Raw genomic sequence first — 18862 nt, 5'->3', positions numbered from 1 at the left:
TGCAGGGGCAATAACCGAGGGACAGGTACTCTGTAATCCTTCTGTCATCAGTCGATGACTTTGCCATAATGGTCCCAGTTGATTATGTGTTTTGTATGATGTAGTCTAGCGTCTTGAAGAGACTTATTGAGGCGGTATCCACCCCGAGTAAACAGCAAATCTTCTCTCCCTTCGGCCAACTCGTGCCCAAATCTCAGGGTCTTTGTAGCGTCTGGTCTAGAGCCACGTGCTAAGTGCTAGATAAACAAAACAATCCAAGCTTCGGCCGAAGTGGACTTGAATCCTCCTTATCTTCGTGTTGATCCATGCCAAGTTGAGGCACTCATCGTTAATGTTCAAATCGTATCCCTGATGATGGACTGTATCCACCCAAAGCGCGTAAATAACGGATACCAAAGAATATTGGCCGAACTCCCAATTAGTAACAATCCCGATACCTATTGTCTCCTTGTGTCGCAGTGTTTCGCCCTCTGGCCTAGCCTGTGCACATTGGCTCTGTTGGACAGACTAGAACGAGACCCTGCAACGGTAACGACCGTACGGATACCTACCGACATGCCGTAGAACATGAAGCCAGCAGTGGAAAAAAAGCTCGGGGACCGGAACCCGGTGGCGGATAGCTTCGTGTCGCCACAAGGTCTCCTTTTTACACGAGTATTAGAAGTCAGGCCTGTCCGCAACTGACGAGAAAAGTGCCATATCCACTACAGTTGCATCCATTCTACCCCTTCCCGATCCTTCTACGGTTTCTCCCATACATCGCTTCCACCTCCAATAAGCAACGAGCCAAGCAGACCATAATGGCTGCTGTTCCATCTCAGATCTCGGTCGTAGATCAACCCCAGGAAGTCCTCCTCAAGACTACCATGACTGAACATGTCACTGAGGTCGTAGACCTTGCGCCCCCCCTGCTTCCCACAGAATGGATTGGCCCGATGGGTTGGGTCAGACTTGTGTACCACTTTGAGCTTCCCCAGAACTACGATGCTGAGGAGTTGACAACAATCTTCAAGAAGAGTTACTCTGCTTTCAAGGACCGCGTTCCTATTGCTGGTTGCGAGTTTGTCCCAACTCCCACATACCTTGAGGACGGTAAGCTACAGCTCCGCCATTACGGCGATGAGATTGAGCATGACTTCAAGGTGAAGGACCTTCGCAATGAGGACTTTCCTTCTTTCGAGGAACTCAAGACCAAGGGCTTCCCTGTCTCTGCTCTGGACCCTAATGTTGTCTGTCAACGAGGTCTTGGTGGAGAGTGGCCTGCTGCTGGAGTCGATAGACTCAACACCACTATGCTGCAACTGAACTTTGTCAAGGGCGGTCTCCTTCTCAACATGCTCTTCCTGCACGCTGCCATCGACGGAGCTTGCATGTACAAGTTCACCGAACTTCTCGCCGAAGAAGTCCGAAAGGCTCAAGGTATCCCTATCACCGAGCCAGCTGAGGTTCCTATGGCAGACCGTGCCAAGATTGCCAAGTCTTCAGGTGCCAAGCCTGGTAACCCCGAGGACCATGCAGAGTACCTTGAGATTCCTTTCACACCCACCGGCCCTCCTGAGAAGCTGGCTATGCCTATTGCCCACGGCAACGTCTTTTACTTCTCACCCGAGAAGATTGAGGCTCTCAAGGAGCTCGCCTCTCCCTCCAACGCCAAGCACTTCAAGTCAAATGAGGACAACGCTCCCTTCATCTCGACCAACGATGCCATCACAGCTCTTATCTGGCGCTGCACAATGAACGCTCAGCACAAGCACAAGGAGGGTGAGACTAAGCCCACCGGCCCTTCTATGCTCGGCCTCGCTCTCGATGCTCGTCGTCGCTATGCTGGCCAGGATGTTCACAAGTACACTATCGGCAACATTTTGGGTTTCGCTCCTGCTATCATGGACATCGATACATTGATGAATGAGGACGAAGTTACCCTGGCTGATATCGCCTTGATCGTTCGAGGTGCTGTCAACAAGTCCAAAGACTCATACCTCGACAGCATCACTGCACGCGTCGAGCGCGTCGACAACGTGTCTCGTCTCATTCCTACCATCTTCCTCGACATGCCCGGCAACCACGCTCTTTTGTCTTCATGGAGAGAGTTTCCCTTTTACGACATCAAGTGGGGCGCTGCTCTGGGCGACAGTATTCTCGCCGTTCGACCTCCCAAGGCGGGAGTCACACACTCTATGCACGTGCTTCTGCCCCAACGACCTGCGGCCGGTCCTGGTATCGAGGTTTTCGTCAACACTGAGAACGATGCTATGGAGACTCTTCTGAACGACCCACTGTGGCGACAATATGCCGAGGGACCTGAGAGAGTTTAATATTTCGTGTTTTCTGGGTGGCAGCGATTGGTCATGAAAGGCTTGGGAGGATATATCAAAATAGTTGGCAATACTTGTAGTGCATGATTTTACAATAAACGATAATTTGTATTGAAATACGTCTGACGCCAGTCGTCTTGACTCTTGCTGCCTAGGTTCTTGCACTTGTAATGTGATCAAGTCACAGGCTCTCTCAAAGCTATGGACTGTAAGACAATATTGTAGATAATCTTTTTTGTTGAGATCCGACGGCGTCAGCTCACGACCCTATATCAACCTTAGGCACACATATTCTATTATATCTCGCGCGCAACATCCCCAACCCTTTAACTCATCAGCCCGTCCCCTCAACTTGTGACTCACATTCCAAGTGCAGTCCCCTCAAAATCTCAAAGTTACAATTTGCAATGAAAAGTTAGTTGTGCTTTCCCCCACAAACCTAATCAGTAACATGACATGGATAAAAAAGTCGTCCAGAGTGATTAAAGTCTATTTTTTAAAATCTTTTTTTCATGATAATACAACTTAATTTTAATCCACTATGCTCGCGTTGATGATAGTCATGGAGCCTGGTCCCCATGATTTTCTCGTAGAACAATGCAACTATGTTGAGATACAAAGATACACTGCGATAGTAATCAAGAATGTACCAGACTACCAACTGACCAAAGATCTAATTTCTGTAGTGAAGACGAGTTTTTGCGAGTGAAGACAGTCTAGTGACTTCGTGACATTCCTTCTTGGCATGGCGCGTCACAAGTCACGATGATTTTTTGTGAGACGCGTTCTGTCAAATCTCTTTTTTTTTCAAGATATATTTTGACGCCACAGTTTCTATTATAAGATTGGGGTGACTTTTGATTGGGTGGACTCATAATGGAAGGAAATGTGCATGTAAACTTAGAAGGCAACATTTTCTATGAGTGCCTAACACAAAGTAACGGTGGAGTGATTGTCTTGAACTTTGAATTGTTTTCCTAGTATAAATTCTTTCCTTCATCCCTTCTTCTCTTGTTTTTTTTCTTACTCATTTAACCACAGTTGCTCGTCTTTACATCAACTCCGTCCATTGCTTTCAGCTTTCAGCTTTGAATTTCCAGCTTACAACATACTCTGCTATCACTTGTTATCTTATTGAGAACATCAGCTATATCCTGATTTACTCATGCTTGATACCACAGTTGTTCTTGACATCACCTTCATCTATCGCTTTTAGCTTTCAGCTTCCACCGTCTCTACTATCACTTGTCATCCTATCGAGAACATCAGTTATAGTCTGATTTACTCAACCTTGATAAACACAGTTGTTTATCTCTACATCAACTCCATCTATCCCTTCAAGCTTCCCACATACTCTGCTATTACTCGTTATCTTATTTATCAAGAACATCAACTACACTCTACTTACTCAACCTTGATGACCACAGTGGTTTATCTTTACGTCAACTTCACGCCTCTCTACATATTCGCCATATTTACATTTGCGCCACTACTGTCGAGAAACTATCAACAGAATCAAGTCTCGGAGCCTTTCCTTTGCTCCGAATAACTCTGATCGTCTTCGGTTATCGCATCGCACTCGACAAACTCCCAGTCGACAACCTGCTTCGCATCTCTGACCATGTCTCTCACATTTTCCGCTCTGGCTCAACATGAGCAGCATATGGCGTCCGCGTACATGTCTCCCCCCTCAACTCCCAAGCTTGACGACGATACCTCCTCAGAATGTTCGTACTATTCGCTGCCCGACCTGCAGTACGACAGATGGTATCGCAACATTCCGGCAAGTCAAGTTCGGGAGCAAGCCAGCCAGGTGCCTTGTCTCCCCGCACCTCGCAAGGCTGCATACCCTCGAAAGTTCCACAACAAGGAACGCCTGGGTTTGCAGTCCTGTGGCCCTTGGATAGAGTATCCGTTCTGCTTGAACAAGCGGTATGCTCATGGTAACCCCGGCCCCGCTCGATTGATCTTCAGCTCCACCAATCCGAGCAAGGTCGATGTGGTTTACCATCCAGAGCAGAACAACAGAAAGGTCTGCTTGGCAAATTACCGTCCAAGGGAGTACTCAAAGGGTGCTTGTTTGAAGCCGTCGCCATTCAATCCACTGCCGGCTAACAACACCTTTGGAGTGCCCGAGGGGATGACTTACCCGGCACAGGAAGTCTACCAAGGTGTGGGTGCCTACTATCACCCACAAACTGTACCTCTAAGTCCTGAGGCTGCGATGTTTTCCCCGGTTTATACCGGAAGTGCTTCACCAGTACCCGCATGGGGATATGGTCAAGTAGGGTATTATGCCCCTGATTATGGAAATCAATCTTTCTATTAAGTCGATGCCTATCTGATGCCCCTAGCACTGCGACACGGCTCATATTTAAGAAAGGGTTTTATCTATACCTAGCAATTTTAATTTGATTAATGACCTATAATTTATGATACCCTATGCTCACTTGGAACTCGTGATCCCAAATGACCATGTTTATCCCCCTACTCAAGAAGGGTTCTGTCAATAATACTCCGAGGTTGCCTCACTGGCATGTTAGTAATAATCTCATTCAACAATATTTCCTAGGCAAATTCTTTTTGATGTTGAACCAGCCACCAAATTCTTTGCATGTTCATCGTTTTAATGTTTTTGCTATTTTAGCAAGCTTAAGAACGTATCATGAATACAGACCCAAATAAAAACTTGAATCTCTTTGCCCATTGCATCGTGCCTACTTCCCAATTTCTTTAAGCCTGAGGCTCCACCTTGATCTCTGGTTCCAGACCATTATCACCACCCCTTGCTCGTAGCTCCACCATCAGATTCGATGGCTCCCGCGACAGGGAGTTGATTTTGACGTAACCAGGACGCTCAACAGGGTCAACGATAAGTTCGCAAGTGCGCTTTCCGCTACCGTCCCGGGGAAAGATAGCCTCACATGCAGCTTCAAGTCTGCTCTGACTGCTCACAACATCCTTGCTGATCCAGTGCGTGTAGATTGGTTGATAGGCCATATTCTCTATCATTAGCAAGACTCGTGTTGTGTAGGAAGTAGCATGTATAGTAAGTTACTTGTTGTATGGAGTTTATTTGATGAGAACGTTTGTATTTGCAGTATTGGAGGATTTGATGTGTTGATGTTCGGAATAGCCAAAAGTCAAGAGGACGGGCTTTTATAGTTATGCCGCAACTCTCTGTCACGGACGGCAGGACTTGACTAGTTTACCAGGTGTTGGATTGTCGTAATGAATGATAGTAATTATTCGTGTCATAGCTCGTGACTCACAGCTACAGGGATACTGGCATGATACCTCATGTAGCATTTGCTAGTAGATCAATTCATAATGAATTATGACTTGGCTTTACTTTCCATCCTGACGCATCTTAGTACTAAAGGTACTTGAAAAATTTCTCTTCCTATCTTTAACAACTGATGGACACGCTATAAGGCTTCTCATCAAAATTGAACGGTCCTTGTGACCTAACATCATCACAAGTACTAAGGAAGATCTAGCAAGTGACACGGTAGATACGTCACGGCAGATAGGTCAACACAAGGTCAGCTCTATGGAAACACTAATCCATTCAATTCAATGCTTCTACGTATGGGCTTTTGCATCAGAGTCCACCCAGTCAAGCAGCAGCATCCCGCCTGGAGATCTTGATGTTCATATCCTCAAAGTAACTCACACCACCATTAATCACATACTTGCCCCTCTTCGTTTCGTCAACCCACTCAACATTAAAGCTCCTCAAGAACAGTAAAGGACCCTTGTACAGCTCCATCCTTGCGATATCCTGTCCCAGACAAACTCTGGGCCCATACCCAAAGCCCATGCTGTACTTGTTATAGATCTTAGCCTTGTCAGCATCCAACCAGCGCTCTGGCTTGAAGATCTCAGCATCATCGCCGTAGATATTGGGGTCACGGTGAACAAGCCATGGGTTGCAAGTAACTTCTGTACCTTCGGGGACAAAGTGACCGCAGATCTCAAGGCCGCCTTGGGGCACGATACGCGGGAAGATGTTGGGTGCGCTGGGGGTAAGACGCATCGCTTCCTTGACGCAGGCGATATAATAGGGTAGGTGCTCCACAACTTCGTCGTATTGAGGCATCTCGGAAAGGTTTCCTGCTGCAGTGGCTTCATCGATCTCAGCGAGGAGTTTCTTGTAGACAGATGGGTTTGTAAGAATATGGACCATCATGGCTTGGAAGGCTGTTCCGGTTGTGTCAGCACCCGCGAGCAAAACTAGCAGGATCTCGGCCTTGATGTAGTTAATATCCAGCGGCTTATCATCTTCGTCCCGAGCCTCAATAAAACTGTAATGCATTAGCAATATGCTCTATGAAAACCGATACGTGACTCACGTTTGAAGAAGATCTATACGACCACCCGTGGAGCCATTCTCAATATCCTTGAACCTCTGTTCAATCAAGCGATCGCGAAAGCGCATCAATATCCCGATACCAGAGTCTTGCTCGGGACTAGCGACCATGTATTTGCCCAGGAAAGTGCTCTTGACCCAGTTGGTAAAAGGATACAGTCTCGCCATAATACCGAATGGTGTAAGACCGTCATGGAAACCCTGGATAAGGCCCTCAACATCTTTACCCTCTTTCACAAAACCAAAAGGAGCGCCAAATCCAACTTCAGAGATAACGTCATAGGCTAGGTACACCGAGAATGGCGCAAAGTCAAATGGCTTATTCGTAGCAGCAAAGTCTCGTTGGAGGCGGCTCATCCATGCACTCATATTATTGTCGATCAAGGGCTCCATCTTCTTGATGTTGGTCAGACTGTAGAGAGGGGCGGCGACCTTTCTGTACTTGGCGTGCATGACAGAGTCTTGCATGTTGAAGAGTGATTCATCTTTGCCAAAGCTTCCGGTAATGTAGTGCTTTGACTTGTTTGCGTGACGATTGTAGATTTTTGGTAGCTCGGTCGCATCGCTGACTAGCAGCATAGTTGGGGTGATTCGAATGATAGGCCCTTGGAGATGTCAATGTCCATTCTCTCTTTATGTTGTCGATAAAATCTTACCATGTTTCTTGTGAAGTTCCTGAAAGGTCTCGCATTCATCCGCTTCCACATTATGGTACGTGATCCAGAGGCGCGTGACACTTCCCCAGAAGTTACCAGGAAACTTTGCGAGAGGATGCAAAAACCGATACTTGACTACTTGCCAAACAGCGCATGCTACAAAGTAAGCGACACCCAAAAGGGCGACGTTGACGATACTCAGCAGAGCCATGATCGTTGACCAAATGACCAAATGACAAACGAAAGTCTAATTGAGCCAATTGTGAGAAACGAGAAAACAAGCAAGCACCCTTTTGGGCTTCAGCCAGGAAATACGCCAGGGATATGCAAATGCACATGAAAGTGATCGACGTTAAAGAATCACAACGGCTCGCACATCCGGTAATCCTAGCAGCCGCTTGTCTTGATTGCGGTGCGAGTCTAGAGCCTAAAACCAACACTTGCGACTTGGTAGGGTTGAGAACAAAATCCTTCGACGATGATCCATTTCCGAGACGGTTCAAAGGTCCGTGATTGTTATGCTATGCATGCAGCCAAGTGGGTTATTGTTGTTGGAACTGGTTCTCGTTGGCAAGATCCATGACTCCTGTGCATTGTTCATTTCTCTCGGCTGTCAGGTAATAATGTTGGCAGGTAACCGTTCAACCGACGCACCCACCTGAAATTATTTTTACGACCAAGTCAACCAACAGGCTTGGCATAAAGATCTTTGCTTGGACTCCTTTCTTCCCCTGCGTTGCGGAACAATACGCGAACTCTCCACTCTCGTATGATCTGATGGTTGCGTAGCAGATCGTTGCCATTGTATTGGCTAAAAGAGAAAAGAACCTGGACATTTACTTTCCAGTCCCCAACAAGATTAACCATTGACAGCCAGGCGGGTCTTTTTGTCAATTATGTATCATGAAAATACGATACATCAGTTGAGGCAGAAAATAGAAAAGACCACGAGAAAACAAGGCTCTGCGGCTGAAGCGGTTGGCGTTAAATTGACATCTCAGAGCGTTGAACTAACCTGACGGCCCGCCATCTTAGCCTGAGACAAAAGAATTGTCTCAACGGCCAAGAGAACTAAAAGAAGTAAAAGTGTTGGTTGAAGCTGAGAAAACTAGACTAGGGGAGAGATTACGCGAGAAAACAAGAACGGAGGCTACTTCAGTCTTTGGTTAGACAACTGATCGACCACGTCCTCCACCAGCGGGGCTCTCAATCCGAGTTGCCCGGCCTAAAAATGATCCTAGAAGCCAATCATGAACTAAAAAGTCGACAGCAAATCCACTCTTTACACCAAATGTGACCATGTGTTGGTTCTATCAAAAATCTTCGTCAACCAGTCAAACACCGCACAATCTGTGGCAGTTCTCCTGAACATTGCTTTTTTCCTTCCACAGACCAGGTTCAGACCCATGCCCAAGAGGCTCTTTGACGTGAGAACCTTGGCGGAACTTGACAAGTCCAAGATCATCATGTGGAAGGATGACGCGAAACGAGGCGAGCGGCAAACCATAGAGATGCTTACCAGTTGACGTCTGTGCATCAGCCATAGGTTACAGATGAGAAAAGGATTGGCATAATGCCAATAACTTAATCATGTGGCAGGATCAATGTAATAAAATTATCTGCTTGTCTCAGTTGATCAACAATGGGGGAGTCTATTCCATTTAACTTCGGGCCCAATCTCCTCAATAAACTGGAGGCTTCTACCGCATAAACTCCTATCCATTCCTTTCTTGTTTGTATTTTTGTCCCTCTTTCGTTTTGCGTTTAACAATTATAATAATGGAGTCGCGAGGTCCCACGGTGAACTCCGTCGCTATTGTCTTTGCGGTTATTAGCTTCCTCGCTGTCGTGCTTCGCTTATGGGCACGCGCCTTTATTGTCAGATCAGTGGGGAAGGACGACTGTAAGTTCCACATCATCTGTCTCCTCTTTGTTACTAACTCTCGCCAAAGACCTGATTTGTGTGGGCGCTCTGCTCTCCTGGTCCTTCATCGCCTGCACCATCGCTTCTGTCAACCATGGTCTCGGCAGTCACTTCGAGGATGTCAACAAGCTAGGCACCGATAACCTCATCGCCTACAGTCAGATCGTTTGGCTGTCGTCCATCTTTTACAATGCCTGCCTCGGTTTTATCAAGATCTCGGTTCTTGCCCTGTATACTCGCTTGGGTGACAAGGTACTCCGCAAAGCAGCTTTCTTCATGATGGTAGTGGTGGGATGTCAAGCTGGAGGCAATGTGTTGGCTTGCATCTTCCAGTGCACGCCTATTTCCGGTGCTTTCGACGTCAGGATTCCGGCCTCGGAAAAGAAGTGCGTCAACATCAATGCCTTTTACCTTGCGAATGCGGCTGTCAACATATTCACGGATATCCTCACTTATTCTCTACCAATTCCATTGGTCATAAGGCTTCGTGTTCCGCGACGACAAAAAATCAGCTTGGCCATCATTCTTGGTCTCGGGCTATTGTAAGTACAGCTTTACCACGCCTGCAGCAAGCACTATTCAGTCCACGACTTCCCACTGACACATACTAGTGCATGCATCTCATCCATCATCCGAATCACCTATATCCCTCCCATGCTCACCTCCACCGATCCAACCTGGGTCATCTCAAACGCAATGTACTGGTCCGTTATCGAAACCAACATCGGTATCCTCGCCGCTTCGATCCCCTCCTACAAAGCTATCGCCAAGAAATATGCCCCTCGCCTGCTTGGAAGCACTGGTATCTCGAGCAATAAGCTCTCAGGCTTCAAACAAATGCCTGTCGAGCTACGAGGAAACAGTGTACCTGGCAATGGAGCGCCTAAAAGTACATTTGAGACAAATATCAAGAATGGACTTGATTCTAACAGTAGCGAGGAAGTGCTCGTTATGCCCAGTGGTCAGATTGGTGTAAAGACAGATATTGTCTTTCGGTATGAACAGAACTTGGAGGATGGACAGGGTCATGGCAGACGGATCTGAATTCCGAGGGCATCAAAATGAATACTGGCCATAGACCAAGGATATCGCGTCATTCGTTGACCAAGTATATTAAATCAAAGCATAGTACCATAACAACACTTGCAAATACACTCAATGTCAGACTCCAAGTATCCATAGCACATGTTCGCTCCCCTGATCGTCCTAGACAGACTTCATGATTTGGCTCGCCCATTCGCTAGAGCCTTCCCATAGCGGTGGTCCTAAGTAGCCAAACTTCTCTCGAATGCAGACTGACCTGTCATCCGAGTTAAACGTCCTAAGCATTGTTAAATGCCGCTTCAAGTCAGAGCCGACTTCAACATGAAGATGATCAACACTGAGTTGCTTCAGACGATATGTCTTCTCCCAAACAAATTCGTTGTTGTCTTTAGCAAGATCCAAGAAAGCAATCATCAATTCTTCGCAAAACGGTATTGCACCCATGTCCACACGCCGATCTCGAGTACCGGGGGAGCCACAGGTGAGGGATTCCAAATCCTTAGTATATGAGAATGCTTTTACTAAGCCGAACTAAACAGTTTGTTAATGAGGTTTATATAGTTAAACTTAACTGTAACTTACGATGTCGTTATCTCTTACCATTACTTCGAGTACTCGCAGCTCAGACAGATTCTTTGTAAAGGTTTCAATATCAGGAGTTGAAAAAAATGGAACCTCTTCACCAGTTTCTGAATATCGCAAGCGTAACGACTCAAGACCGCTGTGGACGATGATAGCCTCTTGTAGTTGCTCTGATAGCCCAGGGTTGTTACGTCGGCAGTGAGGGAATCTGTTGTGGTCATAGATCTCGAGCGAAGTCAGGGTGCCAAATGATGCTATGAAGCGATACATAGCATCCATCTCCGTTTCATAGGCATCTCGGCCCTGCAGCTCCGGATGCATGTCTAGCGTCAGCTCTCTCAGCTGAATATCCCGCCTCTCAGCGGAGCAGAACGATTTCTCGAGAGACTTGAAGAATTTTACTTGCCCTACTTCCAAGCGCCCGAGATGAAGCTTCCTCAACTGTAAAAAGTTTACTTTGCTAGCGATGCTTGAGAAATACGTTCCATCATTGCTTTGGAAGTCAGTTCCGTTTATGGGTCTCGCTGAATGTCCATACAAAACTAGCGATTTGAGCGCAGAAAACCCATCGTCTATGACATCTTGATTGCGAACTGGAACTTGACCTTCCCTGTCGGCATGGATGCTTGAGTCCCACTTCAAAGGATACACTTCCAAACTTTCCAGTGTCGAGGATGAATTGAGGATGATTGATTGGAGAGTTTCATCTCTGCTGACCGGGGTTATGCATTGACATTCGTTTGTTGAGATGGAAAGATGCTTTAGGTCGCGCAGTTGCGACATCGGCGCGATATTACTGCACTTTGGGGTTAAATCAGCACAATGATAATGGATGCGCAACGCTTTAAGACTCTTCAGTGCACCAATGCTGTATGCCATAGACCTGCGATGCCAACTGTTAGGACCTGCGAATTGACAGGGGACGGAGTAATAGAAACTCACTGCGATAGTTCTGTTGTATCCAACACCTCGAGGTTGCTCAAATTCTTCAACACCTCCTCCAACTTCCTCATCACATTTTGCCTGTGCTTCACTGCTCGTCCAATTAGACCAACAGTCATCTGTCGGACACATTGAGCACCAAGTGGAGCAACATCAGGAGCAAGTAGCCTGTGGGATTTTATTTGCTGGCTTCTGCATCTTCCTTCTTTCCACAATTTCCGTTTCTGATTGATGCTGAGAAATGGTTCGAGCCGGCTGATGACTTTGTACACATATTCATCGTCAGATGCACGGACAGCAATGCTTTTGTTCACTATAGACACAACAAGTGCGTAGTTGCGTTTTGATGTGCGGGCGAAGCTCATCAGATGTTTCGGAACGATCTAGGAGAATTTAGTCAAGAGTACCTATGGAGGATTTACTTACAAACATTGGATAGAATTTGTATCTGGATCTCTGTCGGAAGGGATGCGAGTGCATCTTTTGGGGCTGGTGGCACAGGCTGTTGCTCGTCATTCACAAGATCCGGGGTCTTTGTCTGATCTTGGACCTTTTTGCTCTTGGCTTTTTTGATTGGTGCTCTTTTCTTTGCCCTGGGGCTTTCATCGTCGTTTGAGCCTCGAGTCTTTCGCTTCCCGAGACGTGGGGGATCTGCATAGGCTTGGTTTGACCCAGCAGCCGCAAGTTTGTTGGCGATTCTTAGGCTTCTTCTCGGCGTCATTGTGTTCTTTAGATTTGTTTGATGTAAAGAAGATAAATGGAAGGAAAGAAAAAGAGGGGAAAGCGAGAGAAATTAAATGTAGGAAGAACAAAGAAGGGAGACGACACTCGGCATTGACTGTCAGAAACTAATGACAAAGCTTCCTCATTGCTCGTTGATTGGTAGTTCTCCCGTGTTAATTTTCATTGCCCATTTCTTTGACAGACACCAAGTATCAGTTGCACCACGGACGCGCACTAAAACAGTCGTCTTTATATATAAAAGAGATATTGAGTAGCTGATTTTAGTGATCCCAGCGCATCAATGGAGTGGGGTGACTATGGATTGTTAACAGAGCGGATATATGATGGATATAAAATACCACATTTTGACTGCCTTTGTTAAGAAGTGGTTTCACTCAGCCCCTTCTAAACTCGAGAACAAAGGAAATGAAGCCAAACTGTCCAAGCCTCTGGCTAATCATCGGCTGTAGAACTCCCCCCCCCCCCCCCCCAGTTGTACCCTTTGTAGACCATCGCCGGGATGTAGGTAGGTCCCGATAATGTTCAAAAGGCGAAACAATGGGAGTGCGATAGCCCGGGAACAGAAAACGTAAACACGTAAAAACGAGTGAATTATGTGGAAATTCTGTCCAGAGGAGTCAAAGTATCTACCTCTGTTTCTACTCAGGCTTCCTCCCATATACAATTCTCAATCGACAATATGGATGATGTCTCAGGTTACGCAACTCGCGTCGTAGCTGAGAGCAATACACAGTCACTTGCTCCTTTGACCAACCCAGCACGAAACTTGCCATGTAAAGCACAAACCCTTCCAAGTCCTGGTCCATCGCAGCGTGCCCAAATTTGCCAACCTCTTGCAGCTTGGGGTCTTTGGGCCAAGCGCCAACCGGAGCCTTGATAGTTCAACAAATTAGTTTCTCGTCACTTGTAATCAGACATCAGCACAAGCTGCCCACCTACCTTGTAGTCCCAAGTAACAATATCAACAAAGCCTGCTTCCTCCATGCCCAACTTTTGAAGGTCGTCGTCGATGATGGTGAATGTCCTCCCCATCTTCCTACCACCTTCAATAAAGAACTTGCCCCACTCGCTCATGGCACTGCCTTCTTGAACAGTACCATCGTCGCTCTCTAAACGAGGGGATGCCTCAAAGCTCTCGACCCAGCCACCTGGCTTGCAAACGCGGTATGCTTCTTGGAATAAAGCTCCCCAGTCACCGATCGAACCATATAGATATCGCATATGGATAAAGTCAAAGGTGTTGGGAGAGAAGGTCCATGGTTGAGTACAGTCCTCAATCTCACTGTTTTCTGTCAGCGCTATCACAGATACTGCATGACAGATGAACTCATTTATACACTCTTGAACTTACAACTTGACATTTGGGGGTACCCAACTAGGTTGAATAGGAGAAATGTCAGTCCCTATAACTTGTTCGGCGTTCGGATGCTCATCCGCAAAGTCGCTAGCAGAGTTAGTTATGACTGTCTCATGTTTTGTTGGTGTTAACATACATTGCCCAGATTCCTAATGAGATATGTCAGTATTTGATCGATGTCAAAGTCCTTCGCTCATACCTGTTCCAGTGCCTACATCGAGTACAGACTGGACATCTATTAGTTAACAGACCGATAGCTAGCAGGCGAAGAGTCAAACCTTGGCATCATCCCCCACTGGAGCCAAGTGAAGTTTTCCATCGAGGGCCAACAGGAGGTAGTGGTGGCTTGAAACAAATTAGTTGCTGTCAAAAAAAACTATACAATTGAGAGCCCTACATAATGTCAATGGCCTCGTTTTGCTGATCGTCATTGGATGCCCTGTAGCATTGGTAAGTCGACAACTTCGATACTATCTTGGGGAATTTAGTACCAATATTCCGCGTTACCTCTTTCCGAATGGTAAGTCCTCCCTTTGATAGTACGGTAGTTAAGGATACTAGAGTTCATAGATGCCGTCGACGATCCAGCATCGCTGCCAAGCGATGAATCAGTATCCTCATCATGAGATTCCTAGTACTGATTAGTTCACCACAAAATTCCGAACGAAGGAATGGTGTCAGCTTACTTGAGCTAGATTTGCCCAATGGTCAGCACCGTGAAGACCCGCTGCTTCCGCTGCCTCGCGACTCGCATTCGACTTTTGTGAGGTGGGAGACCGGGGTGATTGTTTAGGGGAAGAAGCAGTGTTGTCGGCCATTTTGGAATCCTGTATGTGCACTAAATGCAGAGCAGACTTGATCTGCTATCTAGACGCGCGAATTTAGTCTGCTTTTCTTTCCTGACAATCCTTTGCGGGGCATGTAGGGTTGTATATCTTCATTATTAATGATGTCGTACTGCGGATCATTGCCGCATGGATAATTCCAGTCAGACGAGGAGATGTCTTCTCGCTTGCAGTCTTGCATCCGTTTACAGGGGTTGGTTTTGTGTCCTTGGCGAATACGAGGGAGGATTCCTTGATCCCTGTATCGAGATGCCCGAGGAAGAAGCACATTGATTGGTGAGCAAAGGCCAACGTCACTGCCAACATTGTCTGTATGAGGGTTTTATCTACATGCAGGTTGACCCTGTGGGCCGTCAAATCCGATGCCGAAATATTTAAGTGTCAACCAACTATAATTATAAGAGACCAAGATGTGTTGGGTAAAGGAATAGCCTTGGAATCAAATCAACTGCATGGCTTTATGTCCTGATAATTTCGTTCAAGTCTTCATGATTCTCACAGCAAAACACAATGCTCAGACTTGTCATGAACCCAACTGTTAAATCCCATGTGCTTAAACTGTGCAGGGTAAGATAACTTCCCAAACTTGTTTACTCGCTTACACATGTTCAACATTGTTCACCATACCTACTGCAAACAGGCCTACGTCATGCCTTGTTATCACCACTCACACTTGACTATGAATGTCATGGTTGGGAGATCTGGTAGGGTTTCTATTCCTATGAGAGGAGTAACTTGTTCTAGTCCAGTCATGCTATCCATTAACTCACTTTGTCGCACTAAGTAGCATAGACCAAACAGATAGTAGCCAATCCTTTTCCAATCAAGCCTAAGCAATAAACCACCTTCCAGATAAAGTGCCAAAAGCGAGAAGTGTGAGTGCCAAGTGATAAGCTTACTTTGACTGCCACTATCTAACCGTCCTGTACGTATCTATAAAGTCGCAGCCTTGTGCATATTGACAATGAAGCAACCATTGTTCCGCCATGAAGTTATTCAATATCTTTGCTATTGTTTTGGCAAGCAACACAGTCAATTGCCAAAACAAGGACAGTAGTCTCACCGCCAAAACAACTACTGGCTCCTTTACCGGGATCATCGATCCTAGCTTTCCCCGCACTCGACAATGGAGATCTATCCCTTTTGCTGAACCGCCTGTTTCGTCCCTTCGGTGGCTTCCACCGCAAAAGCTACCGCCAGATTCGAAGCGACATAGATACTCTGCCAAATTCCCACCGTCATGTCCCCAATTTGTGTCTGGCGTTGAGTCGTACTGGAACACACCGTTGACAAGAGGTAATCTCATCTACAACGGGGCTCAAAATGATACTTCTGGTCTTGTGGGTGAAGCTACGTCTGAGGACTGTCTTTACCTAGCCATCTGGAGTCCGAAAAGCGAATCACCTGAAGGAGGATTTCCTGTAGCATTCTTCATGACAGGCGGTGGGTTCGTTCAGGGCGGTGTTGATCTCCCCTGGCAGAACCCAGAATCTTGGGTCGAGCGATCTCAATCGCACATTGTCGTCAGTATCAACTATCGTGTTGACATTTTCGGCTTTCCCAATGCTCGTGGGCTTGCCGATGGCGAACAGAACCTGGGAATTCTCGACCAACGCGCTGCTCTTGAGTGGGTTCATGAGAACATAGCTGCTTTTGGGGGCAATCCTGAGCGCATCACCCAGTGGGGTAGGTCGGCAGGCGGCATGAGCGCCGATATACACTCATTTGCTTGGTATGAAGATCCCATCGCTCAGGCATATTATGCCGAGTCTGGCGTCGCGTTGAATATCGACGGCGCACTCGAACCAGCAAGTGAGGTCACATATTCCAACTTCAGCTTCGTCGCCCGACATGTTGGATGCGACGCTCCTTGTGGAGATGGTTGTGAAGATAAAGATGGTCTGGCAGAGCTCGACTGCATGCGCCAGGTTTCCATGGCTCAAATTGTGAACTTTGTTGGTCAATATGGCGACAGGGGGGAAAGTCCACCATTGACCTTCAGTCTGATGATAGACGAACGAGTAATATTCTCAGACTATCATGCACGAGCAGAAGCAGGCAAGATTGCACGCCGACCCGCTATGTTCTCCATGACAGCGAATGAGTACTCAAGTTTGCTGCCCTGGCCACCCAAGAACCTCACCGGAGGACCGGACCAAGATGTTGTCAACTCAGCGACGATTCCGTTTTCCGTGTGTTCGTTACTAAACACAACAACCTACAGAAATAGGCTGGACATACCTGTATTCAGGTTTCAGTACGCAGCAGAGTTTCCAAACTTGAACACCTATTCATGGCTTGGTGCTTACCATAACTCTGAAACACCTCTATTATTCGGAACATATGGGCTTTTGGATCATATTGCGAATACGACTCAGTATCAAGTCGACGTAAGTCATTCACTGCAAGATCGCGTTCTCGCGTTCTTTGAAGATCCATACAATGGACCGCAGAAGTTGGGATGGGAACCTATGGTTACTAGCGAGAAGGATGGTGGATTTGTGTTAAGATTCGGGGGCTCAAGCGGAAAGGTTGTGGAAGGCATTCATGGAATAGATGTTGATGGAGTCTGCTCAGGAGCTGGTGAATATGAGCCGTTTCCATGAGCCTTTCGGTGGAATTCTGCTAAACCACAGCATAATGACGGATGCAGGCTGGGGGATTTTCGGAGAAGACACCCAAGATCTTCATAACCAACTGAGGTATATTTGACAAAACTGCGTTCGGTGTCATCGCTTCTACTGTGAACTGGAAGCTATTATGTGCTTTTGACTCGATTAACTGTGTCTCAGAAACAGGGGAATTTCTCCATTCGCAGCGACTCGGTGATTAGATTATTACCAAGTCATTAATAATACTTGCAAGCCGATAATAATGACCTGTATTTTTTAAAACTTCTATAGGCTTTATTACCAAGTCCAGCAACTTTACCCCTTCCCACCCGGCGCCGCCCGTGCTAACCTATTTCCTCGGAATTCTGAAAATAGGATATTCCATACCCGCTTGCACAGGAATAATATTGAACTTGACATAACTGTCAATATTCTCAGGCTCAAGTGCAATAAACGCCAAAGCCGCGTTCTGCTGCTTGGTGCTAACATAGAAGCTTCCCACGGGCAGAACAACCTCTCTTATTGTTGTGTTGGTAGTGACAGTGTTCAAGTAGGTACCCTCATACAACTTGGGCTCAACGACCGAGGACTCGATAACAAGTGTTTCAAGAGTTTGGCGGAACTCGTAGTCAAGCTTCTCAACCTTGAGACCGAGGATCTCTAGTCTCTCAGCAACATCGATCCACGTTCTTGGGATGATGTAAGCCTCGGGTCTCGCCCGGGTAAGGTTTGCAACAGAAGGGGTGGTTCTCTTGAAGTCGATGGGAACTTGTACAACACTACCATTTCGCTGATCAATCATTGTGAAAGTCCTGTTTTCGGGGACATAAGAGTCGGTGATAACAATGTCTTTATCGCTGTTGATGAAGTCCTCGCGAGCATTTTCAACAATGGACTTGACCTTGTCAGCGTTGTCTCTCGCAAGCTCAAGGATAGTTTGGATCTTGATGAGAGCGGTAGCGACTCGACGCTGGAAATGTTGGTTGGCGATACGAATGCCACGCATCTCAAGCAGGAAGGAGATGGTCTGAGTCAAGCCAACAGCATTACGGCCTGTGCGTGCTTCGGTGACAGCTTCGGTGAAAGCGATCCTTGATCCTTCAGTTCTGTTAGAAGCACCAGTGACGTAGGGCTCCCATCGGAGGCCGTGGCTCTCGAGCTCCTCGCCAACAGCTGGAATGAAGAAGTCGAGAAGCTGTTCACGAATGGCAGGGTGAATGTTCGGGTTGATTCCTCCAGACAGGAGAGCGTCTGAGCCATGTTGGTAATTTCCCCCATAGATAGTAGGAACAGTAAACTCATCTGTGTGCAAAGTTAGTTACCTGGATTCATGCAGAATTATTTCAACGCGTACGCATATCGAGTGCCATATGAGGATTCCACTCCCCAATAAGCCTCTTGATTCCCCTCGATTGCCCTCGCATCAATTTAAGGTGCTCTCTGTTCGGATCCAAATGGAAGCCAGTTGT

At 46.7% G+C, this 18862-nt stretch overlaps 9 protein-coding genes across 9 annotated transcripts in view; 4 read left to right on the top strand and 5 right to left on the bottom strand.

Moving 5' to 3' along the window:
* Positions 1-800: 800 nt before the first annotated feature.
* Positions 801-2315, top strand: FGSG_03006 (uncharacterized protein; the record flags this gene model as incomplete). The annotated part of the gene is made up of 1 exon (XM_011324482.1): positions 801-2315. One exon carries the CDS (start codon positions 801-803, stop codon positions 2313-2315), a length of 1515 nt encoding a protein of 504 aa, XP_011322784.1.
* A 1621-nt stretch (positions 2316-3936) lies between these two features.
* FGSG_03007 (uncharacterized protein) lies at positions 3937-4644 on the top strand (the record flags this gene model as incomplete). The annotated part of the gene is made up of 1 exon (XM_011324481.1): positions 3937-4644. The coding sequence occupies one exon, from the start codon at positions 3937-3939 to the stop codon at positions 4642-4644; it is 708 nt and encodes a 235-aa protein (XP_011322783.1).
* A 242-nt stretch (positions 4645-4886) lies between these two features.
* FGSG_12535 (uncharacterized protein) lies at positions 4887-5437 on the bottom strand. Its single transcript, XM_011324480.1, has one exon. It carries the CDS (start codon positions 5325-5327, stop codon positions 5049-5051), a length of 279 nt encoding a protein of 92 aa, XP_011322782.1. The 5' UTR covers positions 5328-5437; the 3' UTR covers positions 4887-5048.
* Positions 5438-5865: 428 nt separating this feature from the next.
* On the bottom strand, positions 5866-7554 carry FGSG_12534 (uncharacterized protein; the record flags this gene model as incomplete). Its single annotated transcript, XM_011324479.1, has 3 exons — positions 5866-6622; positions 6671-7292; positions 7344-7554. 3 exons carry the CDS (start codon positions 7552-7554, stop codon positions 5935-5937), a joined length of 1521 nt encoding a protein of 506 aa, XP_011322781.1. The 3' UTR covers positions 5866-5934.
* Positions 7555-9122: 1568 nt separating this feature from the next.
* Positions 9123-10437, top strand: FGSG_03009 (uncharacterized protein; the record flags this gene model as incomplete). Its single annotated transcript, XM_011324478.1, has 3 exons — positions 9123-9246; positions 9296-9809; positions 9879-10437. The coding sequence occupies 3 exons, from the start codon at positions 9123-9125 to the stop codon at positions 10309-10311; spliced, it is 1071 nt and encodes a 356-aa protein (XP_011322780.1). The 3' UTR covers positions 10312-10437.
* Positions 10438-10473: 36 nt separating this feature from the next.
* FGSG_03010 (uncharacterized protein) lies at positions 10474-12556 on the bottom strand (the record flags this gene model as incomplete). Its single annotated transcript, XM_011324477.1, has 5 exons — positions 10474-10842; positions 10894-11280; positions 11350-11689; positions 11836-12148; positions 12262-12556. The coding sequence occupies 5 exons, from the start codon at positions 12554-12556 to the stop codon at positions 10474-10476; spliced, it is 1704 nt and encodes a 567-aa protein (XP_011322779.1).
* A 661-nt stretch (positions 12557-13217) lies between these two features.
* On the bottom strand, positions 13218-14831 carry FGSG_03011 (uncharacterized protein; the record flags this gene model as incomplete). The annotated part of the gene is made up of 9 exons (XM_011324476.1): positions 14623-14831; positions 14428-14567; positions 14334-14375; positions 14215-14281; positions 14136-14163; positions 14073-14085; positions 13931-14023; positions 13519-13861; positions 13218-13451 (listed from the first exon to the last, which is right to left on the bottom strand). The coding sequence occupies exons 1-9, from the start codon at positions 14752-14754 to the stop codon at positions 13218-13220; spliced, it is 1092 nt and encodes a 363-aa protein (XP_011322778.1). The 5' UTR covers positions 14755-14831.
* Positions 14832-15767: 936 nt separating this feature from the next.
* FGSG_03012 (uncharacterized protein) lies at positions 15768-17482 on the top strand (the record flags this gene model as incomplete). The annotated part of the gene is made up of 3 exons (XM_011324475.1): positions 15768-16973; positions 17040-17171; positions 17435-17482. The coding sequence occupies 3 exons, from the start codon at positions 15768-15770 to the stop codon at positions 17480-17482; spliced, it is 1386 nt and encodes a 461-aa protein (XP_011322777.1).
* Positions 17483-17742: 260 nt separating this feature from the next.
* The window catches only part of FGSG_12533 (uncharacterized protein), a gene marked incomplete at both ends in the record, with an annotated part of 1801 nt that continues 681 nt past the window's right edge, over positions 17743-18862 (bottom strand). Inside the window, one exon of the mRNA XM_011324474.1 lies at positions 17743-18695. Within this exon, the coding sequence (XP_011322776.1) occupies positions 17743-18695 (953 nt within the window). The remainder of the gene's footprint in view (positions 18696-18862) is intronic.

The sequence above is a fragment of the Fusarium graminearum genome, chromosome 2 (genome assembly GCF_000240135.3).
Source record: "Fusarium graminearum PH-1 chromosome 2, whole genome shotgun sequence".
Taxonomy (NCBI): Eukaryota; Fungi; Ascomycota; class Sordariomycetes; order Hypocreales; family Nectriaceae; genus Fusarium; species Fusarium graminearum.
This window is presented reverse-complemented; position numbering and strand designations above follow the sequence as displayed.

Excerpts from the sequence above, each read along its gene's own strand:
- FGSG_12535 (XM_011324480.1), bottom strand. The coding sequence starts at position 5,327 with ATGATAGAGAATATGGCCTATCAACCAATCTACACGCACTGGATCAGC.